Source organism: Puma concolor, chromosome D3 (assembly GCF_028749965.1).
Source record: "Puma concolor isolate L17-30 chromosome D3, mPumCon1.1.hap2, whole genome shotgun sequence".
In the NCBI taxonomy this organism is placed as follows: domain Eukaryota; kingdom Metazoa; phylum Chordata; class Mammalia; order Carnivora; family Felidae; genus Puma; species Puma concolor.
Genome location: NC_141678.1, coordinates 3,265,764 through 3,282,914, shown reverse-complemented (window position 1 = coordinate 3,282,914; position 17,151 = coordinate 3,265,764). Strand labels below are relative to the sequence as shown.

The window sequence follows — 17,151 nt, the reverse complement described above, 5'->3', positions numbered from 1 at the left end:
GTCCCCTTGTCATGCTGTCCTCTGGGCTGCGTGTAGCATCCGTTCCCTGCCCGGGTTTGGACCCATCCAGCCCATGCAGGCAGGTTCACTGGGGACGGGCCAAGAGACTAAGGGCTGGGCCGCTCGTGAAGAGTATGTAGACGTGATCCCTCTCAGGCTCACTGGCCGGTGGCCTCTCAGCCCCTTCCTGTCCCTGCCCACCCGCCAGCAGGAACGGAGATGACCCAAGACCCACAGGGCACGAAGGGTGACTTCCAAGGCCGCAATCTTGGGATGCCGCCCGCGAAGGCAACACAGTCAAAGCCGTCTGCCGAATCCTGCAGCCTCCGTGCTCGCAGACCCTAGCCTTCACGCCACCGCCCCACCGCGGCCAAGCCACAACGTCGGCGAGCCCCCGCTTTCTCATTTACAAAATGGGATCACGACTGCTGCCCGTAGCTCCAGAAGGGACCCACGTGAGGAAAGCACGTCGCAGATGTAAAACAAGGCATAGCTACTGCACAAGACCGTGCAGTATTTTATGTGAACACAGCAAAGTATACACGTATACTCAGGGAATGTACTCCCTTACACGTATAGGGAATGTAAATCTGATTTTTTTGTATCTGTGCTTAATTTCTGTGTCCAGCCCCCAGGCTCCTAAATGGAAAAAAAACCCCACAACACTGTGCCAGGAGTTTGATTTCTAAACATATTAAGTTTGAGATGCTAATTAGAGATCCAAATGGAGATGTTGAATAAGCCATTGGGTTCTGCAGGCAGGATGCTGGGAGTCGTTAGCACCTAGGTGGTTTAACTACATTATTACAGTAATGAAAGGAAGGTGTTCTAGACTGGATGTCTGGGTCCCCCCACTCCAGTTCCTAGGTTGAGACCCTAACCTGCAATGTGATGGTATGACAACGTGGGACTTTAGGGAGGGGACTGAGTCATGAGAGTGGAGCCCTCGTGGATGGAATTCGTGACCTTACACGAGAGACCCCGGAGCCCTCTCTCACCACTCCGCCACGTGAGCACACGGCGATGAGACAGGACCGATTCTCACCAGACACATCTTCTGGGGCTTCCAGCCTCCAGAAGTGTGAGAAGCTGTGTCTGTTCTTGACCCCCAGCCCATGGTATTCCCTTACCGCAGCCCGAATAGACCAAGACAGGAGATAGAAGATGCTGTGGAAATGGAAGAAGGCCAATCGCACTATTTGAAGGAGTGAGTCTCCATGCGTGGTCCCCAGATTTGGAAAGTCAGCATCACCCAGGACCTTGATAGAGACGCAGAGGTGGGGGCCCCACCGGGATGTGAGACTCTGGGGGTGGGTCCAACAGTCTGTGTGTTGACCCACCCTCTTGACGCTCAAGTTTGAGAACCTGCTTGGCTACTTTCTCAGACAACAGTCGCGTTGGACGCCAATGTGACCAGCAGATGGCTTTACTCTCCCCGTGGAAAGTGGTCCCCAAGTGGCTCCCAACAGAAAGGTGGCGTCACCGGGAAGTTGCCAAGGCCCAAATGACAACAGAAGATGCCAACTGACCATGTGCTGCTCAACCAGACCCATGCTGGCCCCTCCGGGTGCCAAGAGCAGACATCAGTGGCCGGTTCAGTGGCCATGATGTGTTCAAACTGGATACTTTAAAGGTCAGAGGGAGCAGAGGCCAGCGGGCAGCTTTCTCAGCGGGAGGCCCATCCACCATGAAAGATGAAAAAGAGTGTCAAATGAAGCCAAGGGACTGAAAAGATTCCTTTGGGTTTTCGGTTCCTTTTTTTTTTTTCGGCAGCTAAGCTGGCTCATTTTGCGATATTGTGGTTCTCACTTGTAGCCACTTAGGAGATGATGAATGCATCCCGAGACTTCCCCAGACATTTATGACACCTGCAGGATTAGCAGTGACAATGGCTCTATCATGCACCGCGACTCGATACCCTTGGCGTTCCTCTTAATTATTTATATATTCTGGAGCAGCCGCGTTCCCTCCCACCAGAGCTCAGGAAGGTAATAAATGAGGAAAGTCAATGGTCTGTAAATTACAACATTGATTAAAGAAGTGATTACTGATATAACTCTTGCTTGGCTATTATGCTAATGGCTGCCCGGATCCAGGACGGTGTTTACATGCTAATGGCGAGTCTGGGACGGCAACTGAAATTGGTTTCCACCCTTAATCAGTAGGTAAACATTTTTAAACCACTCTTGACCATGAGTGAGAAGACCCATCCGTGTGTTTCCTTCCCAGCTGCTCCTGCCACTGTCCCCAGCAGATGGAGGAAACTCTCTCAGCCCAGCCCTCACCAGCTGCCCTTCCAAACAGAAGTGAGAGCTGGGGATGAAAATTGGGCCCAGGGTAGCCATCCGTAGTTCCCAGAGGCTGGGGAAAGACAGGTGATCGTGCAAGTTCATTGCTCTGCAGCGATGTGATTTAACTGGCTCCACAGACCACCACCCCCCGCCCCCGCCAAAGGAGATGCTGCTTTTTCTAGAGTGCACAGTCCCGACAGGAGACAGATAAGCAAATTGGCAATTACAGCTTAGTATGTTAAGTGCTATGTGAGGAGTCCATGTGTGACTTCATTAACTCTGGAATGTTATGCAAAACTGTAGGTATATGCATTTCCATGGCAAGAGTGAGCTTGACTTGTGTTCTCAAAGGAGTCAGTGACCCCAAAAAAGTTAGGAAACACTGCTTGAGACCTTTCTGGAAGCTTTCAAGTAAACTTCTTGTGTTTCCACTGCTTTTGGCTCCATTGTATCTCATTCTCCGACCACATCTCCCCTCACCCTAAGATCCTTCTTTGGTTGTCTTGAAGCAGGCATCCCCATGAAGAAAGGGTTCAGTTCATTCATCCACCCAGCTTTCCATCAACCCATCCGTCTATCCATCCACCTGAATATATGTATACACACACACACACACACACACATCCATTCATCCACCCACCTATCCATCCATCCATCCATTCATAATTCATCCATACATTTATCCACCCACCTATCCATCCATCCATCCATCCATCCATTCATAATTCATCCATCCATTCATCGACCCACCTATCCATCCATCCATCCATCCATCCATCCATCTATCCATCCATCCATCCATAATTCATCCATCCATTCATCCACCCACCTATCCATCCATCCATCCATCCATCCATCTATCCATCCATCCATCCATAATTCATCCATCCATTCATCCACCCACCTATCCATCCATCCATCCATCCATCCATTCATAATTCATCCATCCATTCATCCACCCACCTATCCATCCATCCATCCATCCATCCATCCATTCATAATTCATCCATCCATTCATCCACCCACCTATCCATCCATCCATCCATCCATCCATCCATTCATCCATTCATAATTCATCCATCCATTCATCCACCCACCTATCCATCCATCCATCCATCCATCCATCCATCCATTCATAATTCATCCATCCATTCATCCACCCACCTATCCATCCACTCACCCATCCATCCATTCATACACCAACCAAATGCACATACATACATTGGTCCTTTCAGTGTCCACTCTGCCAAGTTCCTGCTTCTTGAGCATCTGGTGTGAAGAACCAAGACATCAAAGATTTAAAAAAGATGTACTTCTTTCCTTCAAGTATCTCACGGTTTGGTGGTTGATCTGGACACGTGGGGCCAGTATAAATCATATCTTATAAACTTGAATATGCAAGACAGCCATGTCATTTCTTAAAAACCCAACTTGATTTCTGTTCTCAATTTTCAGTTCATTAAGGCTACAGAACATAGTCCCAGACTAATTTCCCAGAGATGTGACTGTTATTGCCCAGGTCTTGAGAGAGGGGGCTTCTAGTCTTCACGTGTCCTGCTTACAGTCCCTAGGGGCATCCAATGTCAGAGTTACCTAGGATACGGTCCCTCCCCTGTCCATGGCACTTCTCCAGCCCACTTCCAGGGAACACCACAGGCATCTCCCTGCTGTTTCTTCCCCGCCCCCCACCCCCGAGCATCCATGGGGCTGTATATAGATTCATCTCCCTAAGGGTTTAGACTTTGGAACACACTGCCTTAATGCTTGCAGACTTTTATTTTATTTTCTATGTGTTTGTTTTGCTTTGTGCTCTATCTTGTCTCTCTCCTGAGGCAATGATGTGGTAGGAACTGGAAAAGCAAGGGAAGGACTACATGAGGAGGGAACATACCTTGAAATGGCCATTCACAGGATGTGAATGCTGCCATTCACAGGATAAGCAATTATAATACAAATGCATAAACCATCCCAGGGGGTCGGGGAGGTGCCTGGCCAGGCCAGTAGGGAAGGACGGGCAGGCCAAGGAAGCCCCGCATGCAAAGGCCCTGGGGTCTCGGAGACTGTTGGGGCTGTGATGGGGGGGGGGGGAGTGAGTCAGGCTGGAGAGGAAGGCAGTACAAACCCTGCAGCTCTGGGGGGCTGGTTGGGGTGACATGTGGGTATGGCTCATTTTATGAGCAGACATCACCTCTGGGCCCCACTCAGAGTTCGGTCTCAACTGCGGATCTGTGCAGGTTCCAGCTCACGTGGGGGTGGTACCACCTTCCACCTCGAGCTCCTACTGTTTTCTATCCCGGGGCCTTCTCAGACGCCATGCACCTGTGTCTCAGCCTGGACGTGCAGGGCAGTTAACACACGGGCAGTGAGAGAGAGGAGCTGGGAGATAACGTTCCTGCCTCTTATCCTTCAGGTGGGCAATTTTGTAGGCTTACGTGAGGTTCCAGAGAAACTGATCCACAGCAAAAAAAAAAAAAAGTAAAAATGCACCTTCCTATTGACTCTTTATCTTTCTCTGTCTCCCTCACTCTGCTCGCTGGCCCCCACTGGGGGCCATCTCCCAAGTAAACCGAGTGTACTGAATCCTTGTCTCAGGCACTGCATTGGGAGGAACCTAAATTAAGCATGTATGCTGTGTGAAAAAAAAAAAAAAAAAAAAGGACACATGGAAGAAGAGTGGTCTCCAGGGCCGGTGACTTTTCCATCCCCTTCTGTCTTCGCAGGTATCTGACGGCTGTGATTACGTCTTTGTCAACGGCAAAGAGATAAAGGGCAAGGTGGACGCGGTGGTGAACTTCACCTACCAGCACCTGAGTGCCCCCCTGCACATCACCGTGTGGGTGCCCCGACTACCCCTGCAGATTGAGGTCTCTGACACCGAGCTGAGCCAGATTAAAGGCTGGAGGGTCCCCATTGTGGCCAGTAAGAGGTGAGCCCAGGATGCAGAGATTAACCGGAGGCGTGATAACAGTGGTTTTATTTACTGACCACACCACCGACGGAGCCAGTACAGGGCCCGGCACGTGGTAGATGCCGGTAAAATGCTGTGATTACATTTTCTCCAGCCCACCCGAGGCCCAGGATAACCAGCCGGGAAGGAGGCTGGGAAGCGGCAGGATCTGTATCACCCCCAGGCCGTGTGCACTCTACACTTGGACCTCTCCCAGACCCTCCTGAAACAGGCTCCCCCAGAATGAAGCGACAGAAATGATAGATCTTTCTAGCCCCTCAGCACCCTGGGGGAATCTGAATTGGGGGTTATTTTCTCTAAGCAAAAGTGACTCCTTTTTCTGTGCTTTGTGAATATCCATAAGCTTGATAAGCTCTGTGTGCATCGAATTACTGCATAACATTTCATTGCATGTATATTGGACTATGGTGTTACTGTTTGCTCTTAAAAAAAAAAAAAAAAAGGCTCTTTGTTCTATGTGACTCTGGATTGTCATACGTAGGAGCTGGGGTCACCCATCCTGAATGCTCAGGGCTGTTTTCCAGAATCTTCCAGGCACCTGGTCCTCATGTTAAGGGGCAATGAGTGCTTGAGCGAACGTAAACTCAGCACGAGCCCCTTGGGCCCGTAAGAGGCAACATCCCTCTCTGCAGGGAGAACTTGAAAGAATCTTCCCCAACTGCAGAGGGCGGTGGTGAATCCGGGCAATCCTTCAGACTGTTTAGTGGTCATGAGTGACCTAGAGAATGAGCGTGCCCCGTGCCCCTGGGGAGGGCAGACCTGAGCCTAGCCGCCACTTTCTAGCTCTGTGAGCTTGGGCAGGGTCCCTAACCTCCCTCCCCAGAACACAAGAATAATAACACCCGTGTTATGAGATTAAGAGTCCATACGTGTGGAGCCTAGAAGGTCACATCTCAAGAGAGTAATACAGCTCTGCCCAATAGAACCTGCTGCCGTGGCGGAATGTTCTAGAACCATGCTATCCAATATGGCGGCCGCTAGCACATGTGGTTAGGGAGCGCTTGGTATATATAGCTAGTGTGCCTAAGAAATTTACATTTTTGATTCATCTCATTATTCATTTAAATTGAAAGGTAAGTGGGCACACATAGCTACCAGCTACTCATTTACTGGATAGCGTAGACTTCGTAAATATTAGCCCGTAAGCCGTTTGTCAATAAATGCCTTCAGGAGAGGGATGTCCGACCCTCTGTGCTGCCTGTGATGGAAACAGCACTCCCGTGGGGTCCTGAGGCCCCCGCCTGGGATGTTGTCCCATGGAGGCTGGGGCGGGCACCTGCCTGTCTGGCCTGTGCCTCCAGAGCGTCTGAATCCATTCCTGGGACCTGAGAGCTTCTTGTTCCCCCAAGGCCCACGCGGGACAGCGAGGATGAAGACGACGAGGAGCGGCGGGGCCGGGGCTGTGCCCTGAAGTACCAGCATGCCACGGTGCGGGTCCTCACCCAGTTCGTGGCCGAGGGCGCCGGCCCGTGGGGCCAGCCCAGCCACCTGCTCGGCCCCGACTGGCAGGTGGACATCACCCACCTGGTCGCGGACTTCATGAATCTGGAGGAACCTCACGTGGCCACACTGCAGGACAGCAGGGTCCTGGTCGGGCGGGAGGTCGGGATGACCACCATCCAGGTAGGAAGCCAGAGCTGGGCATTTCTGCCCTGAGCACCGTGCCGGGCTCTGGGGGAGGCTCCCAAGAAGGGTGGGTCATTGTGCCCAATTCCTGGCCCCCAGGATGGCATCCCCGGGACCCCAGAAGCTGAGCTAGGACCAGCCCGGGGGAGGGGGCCAGTCTCCTCACGAGCACAGCTGGGAAGGCGGTGGTCACAGCCCCTTAGCACCTCACATGTCCCCTCTCCCAACTGCTGTGTGCTCCGTTCCCAACACCTGCCAGCCCTCCCCGTCCTGCCCCTGTCTGCCAACCCTTCATCCCGCTGTCCACACCTGACATCTCCTACACCTCTCAGAAGCCTCCTCCCCTCCCCTGCATGCTGCTCACGCTCGTGGCCGGGGGAAGGTGCCTCCCTCCTTCCCATAAAGCATTTAGTCATTCTGCCACGGATCCATCCAGCAAACCTCTCTTCGAAGTCCTACTACCCTTTTTGTTCAAGGAAACACATACGACAGGGCCTTTTCCCAAATCCTTCAACTTCCACCTTCCTGACTGTACTTGGGGGGGGGGGGAGAGGAGACTATAATTCAGATCCCCCACAGTTACTTCCATAGTTCATTTAGAACGTGATTCAGGTTGCACAAAGTCAACTCGTGTGCGACTCTTCCTGAGCCTCGTCAGCAGGATTGATTGCCATGCACAGTTAACCAAGTTGTGCAGGGTACAAGAGTCCCTCATCTCAATGGGAGGGGTCCTTTCCCTTTAAAAACAGAATGGATTTTAACATTTGTTGTCCTCTCCCCACAGAGCTAAAGTGTCGTGGGGAAGGGTGACTTTATCTGATTCTTGCAAAGGCCTGGCGTGGGCTGGTGCATCTCTAGGGAAGAAGGTGGGAGGCTCCTTCACCCCGTACTCTGGACCCAGGCCTGGGGCAAGAAGGAAGTGTTGCCGGGGAAGCTCCCAGCATCTGGGAATCTTCTGTCCTGTCCATCCCACAGGTATTGTCCCCGCTGTCAGACTCCATCCTGGCAGAGAAAACGGTCACCGTGTTAGATGACAAAGTGTCAGTGACGGACTTGGTCATCCAGCTGGTGGCTGGGCTGTCCGTCACCCTCCACCCCAGCACGGAGGACAGCAAGGCCATCACGGCTGTGGCCACAGCTCAGGAGCTGCTTCGGACTCCCAAGCAGGTAGGGATGGTTCTAGAAGCCGGAGTTCAAGAGGAGCAGGGCGCTTGCCGTGCCTGACTCCGCGAAAGGGGCGGGGGGAGGGAGGAACGGAGCAGAGTCGCTGAACCACAGTCCAGAATGCAGTGATGGGGAGGCTGTGAGAAGCCACAGGGCGACGTCATTCCGGTCGTGGGCTCTGTGATGAACCAGACAGGTGATGCCCAGTGCGCAAGTCTGGTTCCACAGACTTGGTGGTTTACAACAAGGCCCGCTTATTAGCTCAGCTCGGTGCGTCGGGGGCCGGGGCGGGCTCAGCTGGGTTCCAGGCTCAGGGCACCACAGGCCGACAGCAGAGTGAGCCGGCGGGGCCCTTCTTGGCGTGTCCTGGGGAATAATCAGCCTGCACACTCGTTCCTGTCTCTGCACTTCTGTGGCAGGTGTCTGTGTCTTTGGTGGCTGTTCCCCGGGGACCCCTCTCAGCTCCCTAAGGCCACCCGTGTTCCTTGTCACTTCCCACACCCCCACTGTCTTCAAAACCAGCAACATGCATGGAGTCCTTTTATGCCTTAGACCTCTAACCTCCCCTCTGCTGCCTGCTAGAGAAACCTCCCTGCTTTGAAAGGCTCACGTGTCTACACCGGGCTCAGCCAGATAATCCAGGCAGGTCTCCCTACCTCAACATCAGCTGCGCCACACAGCACAGCATCATCACAGGAGTGGCATCTCATTATGTTCCCGGGTTCCAAAGATCAGGGCGGGTCATTCCAGAAAGTGTGCGGCTGCTAGCTGACTTTGCCCCAGGGTGTCAGCAGGAGGGTCCTGGAATACGTTCACATCCACGTCAGGCCCCCATTGATGGCTTCTCTCCTGGGGGCGAGGTGTTTTCTACTCTCTAAGGAGCAAATTGAGGGGAGCGGAGCAAAGTGGGGAGACAAGGCAGAGAACATGGAGCTATTTGCTGAGAATGGGTAATTAATTAGGGCATGATTGGCCTCGCAACCTTCCTGGCTTGGGGGCAGGGGCCCCGACCCCCATCCAGTGTGTCCCATCTGTCTTCATCGGCTGATGGTAATTGGAGGTCCCCACACGGACTCCGGGGGGATTTATGGATGCAGTTCATTTGATTTGCAGACATGACTCTGGAAAGGATGGAGCTTTAAATCATTCCTGGGCCTGTGTTGTTTTAAGTCATTCAGAATTTCTCATCTTTGGGGAAATGCACTGGCCTCTCCTGGGCACGTCCTGGGGTCCAACCTCACTGGAACCAGCTAATCACCTGACTTAACCCTCAATCACACAGCAGCACCGACTCAGATGGGTTTCGGCAAGCCCGCGGGGTTCTGAAGGCTTCATCCAGACTGTCTGCCACTCAGGGGGCTGGTTTTAGGTGAAGTTCTTTCCCCGTCTAGAGTGTGTGAAGAAAAATTAGTTCAGGATGGAAAGTCAACCAAGATGAACTCACAGACCGTGTGAACAATGTGTTTATGCCAGCCCTCGGTGCGTGGAAGGCCGGCACCTTGTTCTTGATATTTCAGCCCTGAAATGCAACGTGGGAAAGATTTTTACACCCGTCAATACGAGGGCAATCGTATATACTTTGCCTGTGCCTCATCTGTTCGGAGGAAAGCCAGGACAGAAGGGTGAGATGGGAAATCCCCTGGCCTTAATGCATTCGATTTACCAATTAGAAGGGGGGTCTGTCAGATTGTGGGACTTGCCATTGATGCGGACAGAGGGGACAAGGGTGGGAAGCAAAACTCCTGAGCCATATTGCCTGCCTTAGTTTCGATCCCCCAGAAGCTGAGCCTGCCATGAGGATTCGCGATCAAGTGTTTAATTTGAGTGGTGGAGGGAGCCCCGATACGGGAGTCGGGAAGGGCTACAAGGGATAGAAGACAGCAGAACGTGCTCCCCACCCGCGGCCTCCGCCGTGGACTACTGGAGCCCGAGTCTTTTGGGGAAACCACCAGCCAGTGTTGACCAGGGGCCAGGGAGCTGGGCTGTATGTCACATCTCCTATCAGTCATTGTTGAGGGCTGCTTTGGGGGGGTGTTAATTCCTTGGCACTTCTGGCTACAGACATGGCCACGTGGCTTCCAGAGGCCGGAGAACTCCCTCAGACAAAACAGTCTTGCAGAACTGACCGCTGAGCGGGCAGATACCGAGAGGGGGAGTGGGCAGGTGCCACCAGTGACCGCCATGCCGTCCTGAGATTTCGGGCACTCCTCTCAAGCAGCGGGTGTCGGCCTGGGCTTCCAGTTAGTGGAGACAGAGCCCAGACCCAGGCTGGCTCCAAGCAGACATCGGTATTTATCAGTTCATGCCTGGGGATTTGTCTTCAGGCCAAGCTAGATCCAGCTGTCCTGAATGCTAGAGAATATTCCAGCCACTCCTTCCGTGGATCCTGATGTCCCCATCTGCCTTCTCCACATTCGTTCCGTCTGGAACGTCTCACCGAAAACTGTGGCTCTCGTACTGTCCTTCCTTTCCCTCCTCTTGCCTTTTTTGGTTCCGTCTCTTTTTATCCCTGTGATTGTGTTTTGGGTAAATTCCTTGGCTCTGATGCCCTGGACTCTCTTCCCCCATACGTGTCTAATCTGCTTTGCAAACTAGCCGTTGGGTAATTTCAGCTGGAGCATTCTTTCGCGAAGTCCTCTCCACGCCTCCCTGTTTTTTGTTTTTGTTTTTTTTTCCCCCTCAGCCTTCCTCTCAACGTGGTGTCTACTGCGTTCCTTGTCCCTTGAACCGTTTTATCTCATGGGCCATTTTGTCGTTGCTGCTGGTTTACTTTATTTCGGTTGTTCTATTATCCAAAACCCTTGCCCTGCTGATCGACCTGCGTTTTTTATGATTCCCTCTCATGGTAGAGCCCTCCCTCCTCGGGACTGTAATTTTTTTTTTTTTTTTTAAATCAGAAGCGCCTCAGGCTGTGGCTTCTTCCCTTCGCTCCCAACAGGAAATCCTTGCAGGCCTGCATTTGCACGGGCCCAGCCCCAAGTGCGTCTTGCTGTCGGCGGCCGGGCATCATATATAGGTCGTGCACCTTCAGACCCCATACCCAGGTGTGGGGACGCGGTGGGCTTTTGATTTCCAGGGGGCACATTTTCCGGGCAGTGCTCAGAGCACAGGCAGGCATCGTGGCTGTTTCTGGTCCGGTTGGGTAGGACTTTCTCATCGCCCCCCCGCCCGGTCTCGATAGCCGTGCTTTTACGCAAGGGGTCCCATCCCGAGCAGACAGTCCCTAGGTGGGCATGAGCATCCCTGCCTCTGGCTGGCAGGCCTTCTGAGCAGCTCTGACACCCGTCCCCCCTCCAGCCCACCTCGGTAACAGCTATCTGTATGGACCCCTCTGGTACGCGTTCCCTCTTCCTTTCTGGTGCCTGGGAATTTTCATGCTGTTTTGTGTATTCCCACCCGGCTTTTAAGTGGTTGATCCTCAGCCAGTCTACTTTGTGGTTGGAACACGCTCTTCAGAGAGTCTCTCTCTCTCCATTTCTTAACTCTTCTTCCCCCTGCGTGGGCCTCCTGTTCCAGCGGAGCCCCCCTAAGCGGCTACAAGACGGCCACTATTGCCGCAGACTTGCACCCCAACTGAGCAGCCCCGGGGGCTGCAAGCTTCCCATCTCTGGTTCCTGCCGCCGAAGCAGAGGGATCCCCTCCTATTGGCTGCTTTCCATCCTGAGCCCCTTCCTGAGCCAATCCCTGTGAACGGGGTGGTGGGATGCTCCATTGGCCAGAGCTGGGTCACATGCCTAGCGGGGGCGGGGCCAGCCCCACCCCCATCCCGCCCCTGCCCCGCCTGCCCCGCGTGTGCTCGCGCCCTGAGCGGGTAGGACTCGGTTCTCCAAAGGGAAGCTGGTGTTCCGGTCCCAGGTGGGAAAGAGGGCTAGAAAGTGTCCAGGCCAAGCAGACGTCCATCTCAGACCCCGGGGTGGAGGGGTTCACACTCAGCTGGGGAAAGCGGATTGTTTGGAAAAAAAAAAGGGGGGGGGGCAGGACAAATAGTGCATCCACGTGTTTAACTCACAACTCATGTCAAATTCTCGGCCCTCGGTTGTCATGCCCAGAAGCCAGGACCAGAGAGGACACAGGATCCTTTACCTGTAACAGACCCCTGGGGTGGCGTTAACTCTTCCCTCCCCGACTCTGCTCCTTGATTCTCCTCCAGCACTTGCGGCAGACTGTCCCAGGAAGGACAGCCCCGCCTTGGTGGTGGCCGGGGCCTGCCCCTCTCCTCCTGGCCTCCCCGCCCCACCCCCAGCTCCCCTACACAGGCAAGCACACCCCCACCTGTGCACACGACCTGTCCCCGCGCGCCACCGCTCACAGCCCCGTGTGTTTTTCTCCCTCCGGCTCCGGGCGCCCTCTCCGAGGCTCCGCCGTGTCTGGGATGGGCTTCTAACCCATGTCCCTAAATGCCTGGTCTTAGAAAACACGGAAGAATTCCAGACACGTCAAAATTACCGTGGTGAGTGGCCGTGGTGGTGGGACTCCGGACGGACCTCCGGGCTCAAACCCCCCATTTTGCTACTTCCCTGAGCCCGCCGTGCTGTCCGTGATCCCGCCTCCTCACCTGCAGCAGGAGAAGAGGTGACAGTGAGAGTAATGGAGTGATAGGAAGAGTGATACCTCGGGTATCACTGTGAGGGGAAAGTGAGTCCGTCCTCGGAGGACACAACAGTGGCGGGTTCCCAGGACGCACAGCCGCCACTCCCATTTCGGTGGCTGGAACATCGGTGTGCCAAGGACGGCCCCCCGGCCCAGCTCCCAGCTCCTGGGAACGCGTCGCCTTGTGCGGCCAGACAGACTTTGCAGGTGTGAGTAGGGATCCCGAGGTAGGGAGATCACCATGGGCCAGCCAGACATCTCAAGGCTGGACCCTCCTCAGAGGAGGTGGAGCATCAGAGCGAGCTGTAGGGAACCTGCAGACTCCACATGGAGTCTGCGAGTAAAGCCGTGGTGCCATCTCCGCGAGGCTTCCTGGTGGCCCTCCCCAGCAAGGGTTAGGCTGGAGCTGTCCCTGCATCTGTGTTCTTATTTAACTTATTTTCTGATCCTGATGTAAAACCTGAATGTTTTCTCCCCAGATTCATCGGCCACCGGGTCTGGATTTGAGTCCAGCTCCTGATTCCTTCGGGTTCTGTTCTAGGCCGGCGGGCAGGTTCCTAAGAGGAGAAGCATCCGCAGGCCTCACGCTGCGGCCTCCTAACAGCCTCTCTCCTTGCAGGAAGCCGTGGTCAGCACGTGGCTTCAGCTCAGCGACGGCTCGGTGACGCCCCTCGACATCTACGACACCAGGGACTTCAGCCTGACCGCCACCTCCCTGGACGAGGCCGTCGTGTCCGTCCCCCAGGCCCGCTCTCCCAGGTGGCCGGTTGTGATGGCCGAGGGGGAAGGCCAGGGGCCGCTGGTCCGAGTGGACATGACCATCGCAGAGGCCTGCCAGAAGTCCAAGCGCAAGAGCGTCCTGGCCGTGGGCGTGGGCAGCGTCAGGGTCAAGTTTGGCCAGAACGACGCCGACTCCGGTCCCGGCGGGGGCGGCGACGAGGGCGAGATCAAGAACCACGCCAGTGACCGCCGGCAGAAGGTTCAGGAGCCCGAGGGGCCCCCGCCCGGCGGCTCCTCCGTGGAGCGCGAGGAAGGCGCCCCCCGCAGAGGCGGCACGACGGCCCGGCCGCTGCCGGACAACAGGGTGGTGAAGAGCAGCCGGCCGGACGCGGGCAGGCCGTCCGGAGAGGGCCAGCTGCAGAACATCCCCCTGGACTTCACCAACTTCCCTGCCCGGGTGGACCTGCCCCGCGCGGGGGGCGGGCTGGGGGCCAGCGACCTGCTGCAGACCGCGAGGGGCCTGAGCGACCTGGAGATCGGCATGTATGCCCTGCTGGGCGTCTTCTGCCTGGCCATCCTCGTCTTCCTCATCAACTGCGCCACGTTCGCCCTCAAGTACCGGCACAAGGAGGTGCCCCCAGAAGGCCAGGCCTCCGTCACCCACTCGCACGACTGGGTGTGGCTGGGCAACGAGGCCGAGCTCCTGGAGCACGCGGGCGAGGGGTCCCCGCCGCAGGACGAGCACACGACCGTCCTGGACCGCGGGCCAGGCGGCAGCGAGGAGAGCAGCTGTCTGTTGCTCAACGGCGGAGCCCGGCAGCACGTGCAGGGCCGGGGGCACGGGCCGGACTCGGGGGGCAGGCAGGCCAGGGACCCGAAGCCCGAGCCCCTGCACTCGCCCACCTCCAAGAGGAAGAAGGTGAAGTTCACCACCTTCACCACCATCCCGCCAGACAACGGCTGCCCCGGCGTGAACTCCATCCTCGGTGGCGGGGGCGAGGACATCAAGTGGGTATGCCAGGACGTGGCCGCGGGCGCCCCCGAGGAGCTCAGAAACTACCTGGAGAAGTTCAAGGAACAGGCGTAGGCCCCTCCGGCCGGCGGCTCTGCACCCCGCCCCTCGCGGGGCTCGGAGTGGGTCTGGCTCCGGCATCGGGTTGGATCCGGGAGGGCCCGGCGTGGAGCGGGGGACACACCCCCGCCGTCAGGCTGTGCGAGTCCCGGAGCCTCCGCGAGGGGCCGCGTGTCTTTTGTAGCAAGGATTCTGTAGCAGTCGATGATGGCGGAGTTTCGAGAGTCAGCGGAGCCTGCTCTGGGTGGGTTGCTGACCGAGACCCTGAACCGCACAAGGGCCACGTTAGGAAGGTGATTTTACGAGTTGAAACATAACCCAGACAAGCTACCAAAAATTATTTGTTAAAAAAATGCAAAAAGACAAATAAAAAGACAGAAGGAATCATCTCTTTATTTATATTTTTAATAAAGTAGCAAAATCTACAACGAGGTCCTGCTAAGGCCCCATTTCTGTTTTAGTTCAGTGTCCCCCACCCTTTCGAGGACGGCCGTCTCTGGGAAGAGACCATCCCAGCCCTGGGTGCCCTGGGATGATGAATCTCAGGGTTTTCGATCTTTCCTGGATAATCTTCTCTTCTCCCACATTTCCTTCCCTCCTTCCAACAAGTTTTCTGTGTCCTATGCTGCCATCTGATTTGTATTTAATGTTTATTTCCAAGGACCAAATGGTATATTTTTCCTGATTTAAACATACGTTATATTCGTATACATTAGGTGAATTCTTAGAAATAGTCTCCATTTATCCATCCTTTAAGTAGTAAGTCTGATGCTCTTCTGTACTCCTCCAGCCTTGTTGATATTTGCTGGGGTTTAAAAATCAAAGGGTTGGGGAGGCGTCCCCTGGATCTTGACCTTGCCCTCCACCACACCCACCCCCCAGGCCACAGCCTGTGGGCGGAACGCTGCCCGAGGCCGTTCCAAGGGGACCCAGCCAGCCACGCGGAGCTCACAGAGCCCAGCACCCAGTGGCTCCCCACTCAGGGGAGGTCTGGTCAGATCCACGAGGGAGAGATCGCACCCAAGAGAAGTCTGTGCCTCCTCGTGCAGGACATCTGTCACGAGACCCGCGGACGCTGAGAAACGAGCCAGGATAAAAACTCTGGGAGGGTTTTTGAGTCGTCCCTCTGACTCTGTTGGGCGGAACATGCCAGCGTGGACCGAGACGATAAAAATCTGTGTTAGATGGTCAGCCAACTGTGGTTTTTAACAGCCTGCTTGTGTAAGCAGCACATTTGCAAAGACGCATTGATCCAAAGTCAACTGTGTGTGGCCGAGAGAGCACCGTGTCCTGAATGAGCCCCTCGGTGACTGCCAGGCCCCGGGGCCTGCTCTGGGCAGGCACCGCTCACCCGCGAGGCTCGTTGTTTTTATTTTTTTAATTACTAAAATCAGTAGCTAAGAAAGGGTCCTTGGAGCCTCATGACCTTTTCAAAAGGCTATTTCTAGCACATATTACAGACGGAAGGGAGATATTTATTTATACCTGTGATGTCAGTTGTCATTAAAATGCTTTCCATGCCTGGACAAGTCAGTACCTTGTGGGGTGTTTCTTTTTTCAGTTAACTCCTAGTTCCTCTCCCGCCGAATGTACAACTTGCTGAAGAAACCACCTGTCCGCTGGGCTCGAGGGAAGACAGCACATACGTGGGTCCCGTGACTGCTGCAGAGGGCTTCCCGGGACCCCCTCGTCCGCCGTCACCCCCACCAGCGGCTCTCATGCTGCGCGTGCCCACAACCGCCAGGAGGGCTCATAAACTACAGGCTGCTCAGGGGGCTCCAGAAACACGCATTCCTGACAAGTTCCAGGGCAACGCGGATGGGGCAGGTCTGAGATCCACACCAGGTAGAGGAACACCTTGACACTGGGTGGAAAGGGTGGGAGCCCCATCCGGTGGGAAAGGGGTTTCTTTTATCGGGACTGTTTTTGTGGGTGGTGTTTGAGGTCTCAGCGGGACTGTGGTCGCCGTTGGTTAGCTGGGGGTAGAGAATGTTTTGGTAGAAGATAAAGTGGCGGGATTTTTTTTTTTTTTTTTTTTTTTTAGTAACAGCTTCATTAAGACACAATTCACGTGCCATAGACTTAACCCATTTACGGCGTACGATACAGTGGGGGTTTTTTTGTTGTTTATCCAGAGAGTTGTGCATCCATTGCCACCCTGACTGTCGAAAATTTCCATCATCCTGAAAAGAAACTCCATACCTGTTCCAATCACTTCCCATTCCTTGAAAACCCCCGGCTTCCAGGAAACCACCGGACTTGCCCAGAGGTGCTGGTGTCTCTCTCCTTGTGGGAGAATTCTGACCATTCCCTGAGCAGGATCCTCCTTCTTGTGGGGAGCCGATGGGGTTAATGCGACGGTGAGGTTTCCTAATCAAGGCACCAGGAGATCTCGGTGCCCCCGCAGCACCTCTGGACAGTGCAGTGGGAAAGCACAGACTTCAAGATCTTTGGTGTCCGCTCCTAAATCCAGCTACCTCCCTGGCTAGCGCATACATTTCTTTAGAAGGTGAAGGCTCCAGATAAGGGGAAGGAGGGCTGTGGTTGGCTCTATAATGCTGGGTGCTTCGTCTCCGCCCCGCGCTTGGAAAGCCATCAGACCCAGCCACGCCCCACCCGTGCGCTCCCGCAACAAGCCGCGGACGCTGGCCCTGGGCACATAACTCACGCGGTCCACTCCGGTGAGCTGAGCTGCGCCAGTTCTGAGCCCGTGAGACAGG

General features: G+C 54.9%; 1 protein-coding gene across 1 annotated transcript in view; it reads left to right on the top strand.

Annotated features, from left to right (window-relative positions):
* The window catches only part of TMEM132C (transmembrane protein 132C), a 307,760-nt gene extending 291,796 nt beyond the window's left edge, over window positions 1-15,964 (top strand). Inside the window, exons 6-9 of the mRNA XM_086681440.1 lie at window positions 5,012-5,217; window positions 6,609-6,882; window positions 7,861-8,052; window positions 13,259-15,964. Of these exons, the coding sequence (XP_086537566.1) occupies window positions 5,012-5,217; window positions 6,609-6,882; window positions 7,861-8,052; window positions 13,259-14,446 (1,860 nt within the window). The 3' untranslated portion in view covers window positions 14,447-15,964. The remainder of the gene's footprint in view (window positions 1-5,011; window positions 5,218-6,608; window positions 6,883-7,860; window positions 8,053-13,258) is intronic.
* Window positions 15,965-17,151: the final 1,187 nt, after the last annotated feature.